Below are 9145 nucleotides of genomic sequence, written 5' to 3' on the forward strand. Positions count from 1 at the left end.
CTGTGTGTCTATAACAGTGAGCTCATAATAGGGCAACTCTATCAATATCAAAATGCCACTTAAATAGTTGAGCTAGTTTCAAACAAGATTTTGATTTTCTTTCTCTCTTCCTTACTCCCATTCTTTTTTTTTCTCTTTTCCTTCCTCTCTTTTTTCTATCTGTTTCTCTCTCCTTCCCTCTCACTCTTTCCCTCTCGGCTTCTGGGCAGGTTTGGAAAACTCTGAGTTGATGATGATTTTTAAGTGAGCGATTGCTCACTGCACAGCTTAGAGGGAACTATGCTTCAAGCAGCAGAGAAGTGGGATAAAATTCCATTCTTCAACTCCATTAAAGAAACATTCTATGAGTAAAAGTCTGTTAACAGATCTTTAGATCCAATCTTTTCGATTCAATAAAATCAGAAATTACTTAGATGAGACTTCCCCAGTGTGCTACTTTGCATGTGCATGAGTCCTCGGAGTGGGGCGGCATACAAATCTAATAAAGGCCATGTAATATCTCCCTGAATCATGGATATGCTGGTCCCAATTGTGACTGTTAAGTGCAGACAACCTGAATTTTTAACAGCAAGCTAGGCCCATTAAGCATGTCCTTAGTCTGGCAACCAGAGTTTTATTTATTTATTTTTGTCCAATACACAATACACATTGAAGAGAATAGATATGTAGTAATATATATAAAGAAAAGGTGCAGGAGGTGGCTTTGGTTTTCAAACCTGGAGGACAGACAATGAATTCAAGATGATGGGGAAGGGGGGATCCAAGGGGAAAGGGAAGTGGAATTAGATAATATGAATGGATTCAAACATCTGGGAAACATTTTTAAAAAAATCTCATTGATTATATCAGAATTGGCTGGTTCTTTATATTAAGCCAAAATTAAATTGATACACTCTGTGAACTCAGCCTTCCTGTTTGAATTTAGATTTCATTTGGACACATATTCCTGACTGTTCCAGATTACCAAGATAGTATTTTTTCACTCTTTGCTATTTATATTATCTTCTGGGATCCTTTGCTAAAATACTGTTCATGTCAGTTTTAAAACAGCAGTTGTGGGTTTTTTAAAAAACCAATGGATTCAAGATGAATTCATTGATTTTGAATGAATTCAAGGCTTTCCTCTTGGATCTGGTCCTTTGCTAACTTTTTTTCTTTCCAATTAAAATATCCCCAAGTTAAAGGCTTTTTGTTTTAAAAAATTCCCTAAACAAGATCACATGAAATGGATTTTCATAGTTCCTGATTTACCATAGTGGCAAAATTCACATGATATATTGAACTAATATGATTGAACAAATTTTGGTTCAGTGTATCATGTAAAAATAATTAGTGGAAAACTAAACATAATGTGGGTTACATGGTTGCATAAAAACATGTTAAGAGTTTTTCCCATTATTGGAAAAGTTTCACAGGTTTTCATGATAAAAAAGGCTTGCACACTGGTAATAATTTTTCTTCTTTCCAATGGTGGTACTCCTAAGTCAGAGAGCAAAATAGATTAGAATAGGAAGAGTTTAAAACATGGACCTTTTGTGATTAGACTGGATCATATCAAATATAGGGGCAACTATAAATATTTTACTATACAATCTTCTTTTCTTAGAGCAAAAGTAACAAAATATAGGATGCATTATTGCAGCTGCTTTGACGGGTAAAACCATAAGCATGCGTTAAGCCCTGTATAGTAGGATACATCACTGTATTAGATTGGTAAAGAAAAAATATGTGAAGTTGTGTGCCAAAATACAGCATTTGAAGGGAATATGATTACTGCCAGTCATGCAGTATTGACATAGGTTAGTTCAAGTATTTAGAGCAAATGTACAACTTGGCACTGATAATAAAAATCTCCTCATAGGGGCCTATTGATAAATTGTCAGTTTTAAATTCAGAAAATATAACTTTCATGGATTTCCAGTGTACCCAACCAGGTGATTTAATTCTTCTTTGAAAGGATTATAATTTTGTTCTCTTAAGCAGCGTAGGGGCCAGAAGAGTTTATTGGCTGGTGGAAACTCATCCCATTTTACCCATTCCCAACCTACAAAAAGAAAAGAGATAAGCATAAGTAGTACATTAATCTGTCAATGATAACTAGGATGATGTAGCGTCAGATTGGGAAATTGGAGTTTATATAGAAGAAGAAATTAATTGGAAAGTATACATAGATGATGATTTTTTAACCTAGAAAAACAAAACTATTTCATCATTTTACTATGCTCCATATGGCTGGGACAGCTACAAGTGGTGCATATAATGTTCAATTAAAGAAAAAAAGATAATTAAAAACATAAAATTTAAAAACATTACAAATATTTTTTCCCCATATAACTAAAACATTGGTACCTCTCAAGAGGTAGAGAAGACATATTGCATGCAGATGGCAACAAATGTAAATGCCAATCTCTAACAATCATCAAATATATCCCAGCAAAAATGATGTAATGTATGCCCTGATCTCAAACTCTTTGAATAATTAGGTCAAGGGTCATCTTGATCCAGCATTTTGTTTCTCATGTTCTTGTTAGCAAGATATTTTCAGTAGATGGAAAGAAACTATTCTGTATAAAACTAGGCCCCGAGTCTATGGAGAGGGGCGGCATACAAATCTAATAAATGAATAAATAAATAAAATACATTCCTGTTTTATTATAGCAATTTAGTATAATATCAAAGTTACAACCTGCCTAATTATTTTGAAGTCTTAAAACTTGACATGATATTTTGTTACGGGAAGTTTAAAGACAAATATTGAGTAGACAACTCAAAAGATAATACTGGGACACATTTTCAGTACCCTAGACCCTGGAAATTAATTCAGTTTATTTCAAGATAAATTAGAGAAACTTGTAACCCAAGCCTTGCCTAGACACAAAATCAACCTGTAAGGGATATGATTTGCACTTTTACACACACACAAATGTTCAACAAAGTAGAAAACAATTCTCACATTAAACATATATGCAGACAACATTGATATAGTGTTTTTAAAAACTTACTTTCATTTTTATCAGGTTCCAGATTCTTCGGTTCGGATTCATGATTCATATCAATGTCTCCTTTCATTAGGATGGTGACATAATGGTAATTGTCCTTTAAACTGGCAGCATTTACAACTGAAGCAAACTGCACATTTGTTAGATACAAAGCAGCTTCTTCTAAAGTTTCTCTCCTTGCACATTCTGCCAAACTTTCACTGCACAGAGAGGAAAAGTGAAGGAAATATAAGTTAATAAAAAAGCAAGAGTGGTTCTATCCATTTAAAACATCACAAGAATCTAATTTATATGACAATTAGCAGGCATCTACTCTGAACAAGGTGCCTGAATATTTGTCAGCTTTGCTCTTATTCTCAAAGAAATTGCTTATACACTTTATTTTCATTAATTCATTTTTTGTGATGTGGCACAATTTTAATATTTGTTTACTGCTGTAAAGCTTTTTTGTATGTTGAGCTAGTGGAAAATATTCGGTGTTTCAGTAGCTTGTTTTTCTTATTTATTGTACTTTTATAACCTATTACATGGAGGGGATGTGGGTAGGCCCTTTCATATGCTGGAGCTTTACATCCTTAGATGGTGTTGCACTTTGCCACATAACCTGGGGGTTAGCTGGTCAGAGCAAGTGTAAAAGTTATGCCCTTCCCTTTATATGAAGGTTCTCTGCTTGGTCATTTATGTTGTTTAACTCAAATCTGGAGTATTGCAACATGCACAACATTCTTGAAAGGTATCTGGAGGATTCAGGTGATACAAAATGCAACATGGGCAATTTTAGGTGCCCAAAGGGTGCATGTATCAACTCTGCTTTGCAAGTTTCATTGGGTGCCAATTTGCTTCCAGGTCCAATTCAAGGTGTTGATTGTGACCTATAAAGTCCTACATGGTGTTGTGATTTCGTCTGAGGCCCCTCGGGGAACGGCTTATCCTCTGCCGGCTTCCTGCTCAGAGGGGGAGGATGAGGAACAGGAGGTTCAGGCAGACGGGGAGGAGGAATCTCAGGCTGAGGGAGAGGGAGGACAGCCAGAGTCCCCCGAGGGGGAGCTCTCCCCAGCAAGCAGCCTGGATTCCTTAGATGAAAATGCACAAGCAATCATCGATCTCTGGCAGAGAAGAGCAACACAACAAAGGGGACAATTAGCCAGGTACTTTCAGCACTAAAGAGGCAACAGCTGGGTTTGGGTGTGGTGCTCTCTGGAAAGGCTGAAAAGGCAGACCCACCCTTCCTGGCTTGTGGAGTATTATCTTTGGGAGTCCTGGGACCTGGCTGTGATCTTTGGCGTCTTGGAATTCTGGTTTGTGACTTTGAATACTGAAACCTTGGGGGGAAAAGGTGTGGGTCTTATTCTCTACAGTGGTAGGTGTGCCAGCAAGATGTCTGCTGTATTGTCTGGCCGTCAGGACTCTGCTGTGAAGTCTCATAGCCTGCCTGTTGGGAAGAACAGGTTTTTCTCTGTGTTTATTTTTCAAACTATAAAGTGCCTTTGTTTGTACCAGCGTGTCTGGCTGTTTTTTCCAGTTGGTGTTGAAGTCTGGGGGCACCCAGACAGAACACATGGTATGAGGCCAGGCTATTTATGGAAACTGTTAATGTATGAGCAGAGTAATTCTTGTTTACCAAGGTTGTGCACACATAGAAACGTTTAGATTGACATTAGTTGTGAATAACTACTCAGCCATACACAGATATATTAATTGAATTAAAAGTTTACTTTGAGAAATAATATTCCTATAAACATCCTAAAGCTATACACATAATAAGTCAGAATAACAATCCAAATATTACCAACTACATCATCTTCCTTACCAGTTGGCTTTGTCATAATCAGTAAACAAAAATACCAAGCATAAACACATTTTAGCTGATATACATAACTACAGTACAGAGATATTGCAGAGCTAACCTAACAGTGAGTAGCCATTAACAGTGAATAGCCAGAGAAAGAGAAACAGAGAGTAACTCAGAGAAATAAGCTATAAACTCTAGCTCCCTCTTGTGGCAGTCTGCAACACCTGCAGTCAATATATTGCCAACCCAACAGTTATGGACAGAATCCTAACAGAAACGCTTTGTCCTATTACATCAACTGGTACCACATGATCAGACAAGAAACTCCTTCCGGCAAGGTCAAGGAAGAGATCCTTCTCTGCTGTGGAATTTCCAGTGAGACAGGCTCCCACTTTTCTAGCTTTCTGAAAAGGCATTAAAACATATCTAAACCCCAGGCAAAACTAGCATGGTTGCATATTAAAAAACACTGATAAACTGAAAGACAAAAACGACAAGAATAAAAAGTGGAAAGAGGGATATATAACTAAAACAGAATATCAGCATATCATGTGAATCTGCAGATGACATCAGGAAAGCTAAGGCTCAGAAGAACTAAGAAATGTCCAAAATAATAAAGTTTCTTTCAATATGTGAAAAACAAGAAACAAAATTCAAGGAATCAATCAGTGCAATAATGGGGAGAAGATGGCAAGGAGGTGAGAGCCAGCAGTGAAGAAAGCAAAACTGCTGAATTCATTCTTTGCACTGATCTTTACACAAAAAGAAAAAAAATAGTTCAATCTATCAAAGGCAACACTGTAGGAAACAGAATAGGAATGCAAGTCGAAATAAGCAAGAAAATGGTAAGACACCACCTATCCATTCTAGACAAGTTCAAATCACCTGGACCAGATGAATTACATCTCAGATTTCTGAAGGAGGTGGCAAATGTGATCTTAAAACTACTGAACCTACTTTCAAGAATCCTGGAGCACCATGGAATTACCAAAGGACCAAAAAAAGAGCCGATATGGTTCTTATCTTCCAAAAAGGGGGAAAAATGAATCCAAGAAACTACAGAACAATCAGCCTGCCATCAATACTTGGGAAGACCCTGTGAAAATTTAATCAAGCAATGATATCTGTGAATGTCAGACAAACCTTATTGCATTCTTTGACAAAGTGACTAAATTAGTGGACCACCGAAATGCTGTGGACATTGGACTTCAGTAATTTTACAAAGTAGATCACAGCCTACTTCTTGGCAACATAGAAAAATTGGGTAAATATCATCACCACCTGATTGATTTGTAGCTGGCTGACCAATGGCTCTCAATGTGTAGTCCTCTGTATATGAAGGGAAGTATACAGTGGGGTACCCCGAAGTTCTGTCTTAGGCCCATTACTCTTCAACGTCTTCATAAATGTTTAGATTAGGGGAAGGAAGGGGAACTCATCATATTTGCAGACGACATCAAGTGGGGGGGGGGGGAATAGCCAACACTTTAGAACAGGGTAGACAATTATTTTTCCCAAGGGGCCACATGCAAAACTGGGACTGTTGTGGAGGTCTGAACCAATGGGGCTGCTGCAGTGCTCCCCACTATCGTGGACTCGATAAAGACAGCCACGGACTGTGGAATGCCTAGGTCTGTCCATAAGGATCTTGACAAATAGATACACTGGGCCTTATACAACAAATGTAATTCGTTGACAACAAAAATAAGGTTTTACATTTAGGCAAGAAAAACCAAATGCATATGTATAGAACAAGTTGTACTTGGTTTAACAGTAGTAATTTTGAGCAGGATCTCAGTGTCTTAATAGATAGGACACGCTTAACTTTGAGCCAGAAGAGGGTTGTAATTGCTGAATAAAGTTTAGTTTAGTTTAGTTTTATTGGATTTGTATGCCGCCCCTCTCCATAGACTCGGGGCGGCTAACAACAGTGACAAAAAACAGAATGTAAAAATCCAATACTACAACAGTTAAAAACCCTTGTTATAAAACCAATCATACTTACCAAACATACCATGCATAAATTGTAGAAGCCTAGGGGGAAAGATTATCTTAATTCAAAGCCAATACAATCCTAAGATGCATCAACCAAGTAGTATCAAGACCACATGAAGTGATGATACCACTTTATACAACATTAGTAAAACTACAAATGGCATTGTGGTTAGCTCTGGCCCAGCTCCTGCCCCAAGGAATGTGTAGGTAGATGTGGGGGAAACATCCATATGCCGCAGGCCTGTTTTGCTCCCGATGGAATCTGCTGACGAAGCCTCCTCTGACCAAGGAAGCGTGAGTGACAGGGAAGAGGGGAGTTTGGCAGACAGCCCAGGAGGAGATCAATCACCTGTATCATCCCTGGATACTGAACAAGAATTAATAACACATCCACGCATGCATAGAGTGATGCATAGGAGACAACAACTGAAGGATTATTACAAGAGAAAATGAGGCCACCTGTGGTTGGGTGGGGCTGCTGTAATTAGTGCTACAGATAAAAGTGCAGCTTGGTGTTTTAGCCTTGTGGCAGTTTATCTGATTCATTGTTTCATCAAGATTGTGGTTTTTGTGCTGTTCAAGATTGTGTGTGGACTCTCTGGACTTTGGAATTGGACTCAATTTCCCAGTTATTGGGTGAGCAATTGGATTTGCATTTAACCTGTGCCTTGTGTGTACCAGAAAATCCCTTTGACATTTAAAAAGGGAGCTGTTTCTGTTTTTCTGTTTATAAAAACTTTTGGGTTCTCCTTTTATCCCGTGGTGTGTGTCTTCCTGGACTAATTACCCTGTAATTACAGGCGGTTGAAACACACCGGCAAAACAAATGAAATACTGCATCCAGTTTTTTTTACCACAATACAAAAAAGATGATAAGAGTACAGTACTATAGGATGAAAGACAATGAATGGTTGCAGGAGCTGGGTATGTCTAGCCTAATCCAGAGGGGTGACTTGATAGCAGTCTTCCAATATTTGAAGAGCTGTCAAAGAGGAGAGGGTTGAGCAATTCTCCAAAGCACCTGAGGACAGGACAAGAAGTAAGGGATGGAAATTTATGGAAGAGATCCAATCTAGAACTAAGGAGAAATTTTCAATGATAATAATTAATCAGTATAACCGCTTGCCTTCTGAAGTTGTGGGTGCTCCATCCCTGGAGGTTTTTAGTATAGGGTCACCTGCTTGAACTAGAAGACCTACAACCTCCCTTTCAACTGTTATTCTGTTACTATTACTGCCACTAGAAAATCAAGCAAAGCTCTAAGTCTAACATCCCATTATTTGGATCAAGGCCTTCTCTTCCCTTCTCCTCAATTCTGTGCTGCAATAATCCCCATTTTAATAAAATTATTAACCAGCAATACCAGATTTGGGCTACAAAAAAGAGCAAATGTTGGGTCTACTCAAGGGTTGGCTACTGGGGGGGGGGGGCAGGAAATGCAGGTAGTGAAAATGGAGCTCCACTCAATTTGCACTGAAAGATGTTGAAAGAAAATGCAGGCCGTCCTGCATAAGCCATGCCCATAGTGTGGTAATAAAAAATTTGGTAGCCCTTCACTGGGTCTATTACTATACAAATCTAATAATAAAACATATTTGTTACCACTGTCATTTGATGTTTTAGAATCAAACTCTAGAAGCTTTACCACCAGTAAAAGTTTAAAACAATAACACTCCATTTAAAACTGTTTTCAGCTTGAGCAGCAGATTGGACTAGAAGACTCCAAAATCCCTTCCAACTATTATTCTGTTACTGGTGACGGCTGACTCCTTACTTACTAATTCCCTTTTATTCCTTCCTTCCTTCTTTACTTTCCACAGGTGTATGAAGCCTACAACCGCCTAGAGTCCCTATGGAGATAGGCGGTATACAAATCAAATAAATAAATAAAAAATTAAATTAAAACCGGGCATTCATTCAGAAGACATCCCATCTATTTATCCTGGTGGTTTTCAAAGACGGCAGATTTAAATGTGTGGACTTTCATTCCCTGAATGTTGGCTGTGGGATTTCGGAAACTGGAATCCAAATGTCTTAAAAATAGTAATCCGCCAAAGCCCTTCCACCAGCTCCACGTGCGCAAATAAAACCGGCCGTTGGACACCGTCAGCTCACCCAAACTCTAAGTGTCCTCCGGGAAGCTGGAAGAAGCCCCTCCCGACCACGCTCCTCCGCTTGCCTACTAGGATGCAACCCGGGTGCCTGGGGCTCGTGATCACCACCCCAACTCCCACCCCCGGGCGCAGCGGCTTCTCCATGCCCGTCTCACAGAGTTACGCTAAGTTTAACTCCGCCTTCCTCGGTCAGACGGTCGCGCAGTCAATCTGCGTGGAAGAGGCGCTTTTTGTGTGGGAGGGGG

The 9145-nt window shown here is 38.9% G+C and overlaps 1 protein-coding gene across 1 annotated transcript; it reads right to left on the reverse strand.

Moving 5' to 3' along the window:
• Nucleotides 1-597: 597 nt before the first annotated feature.
• NUDT15 (nudix hydrolase 15) lies at nucleotides 598-9107 on the reverse strand. The gene is made up of 3 exons (XM_070732338.1): nucleotides 8902-9107; nucleotides 3003-3199; nucleotides 598-2044 (listed from the first exon to the last, which is right to left on the reverse strand). The coding sequence occupies exons 1-3, from the start codon at nucleotides 9042-9044 to the stop codon at nucleotides 1908-1910; spliced, it is 477 nt and encodes a 158-aa protein (XP_070588439.1). The 5' UTR covers nucleotides 9045-9107; the 3' UTR covers nucleotides 598-1907.
• Between the last annotated feature and the right edge of the window lie 38 nt (nucleotides 9108-9145).

The sequence above is a fragment of the Erythrolamprus reginae genome, chromosome 1 (assembly GCF_031021105.1).
Source record: "Erythrolamprus reginae isolate rEryReg1 chromosome 1, rEryReg1.hap1, whole genome shotgun sequence".
Classification (NCBI taxonomy): domain Eukaryota; kingdom Metazoa; phylum Chordata; class Lepidosauria; order Squamata; family Dipsadidae; genus Erythrolamprus; species Erythrolamprus reginae.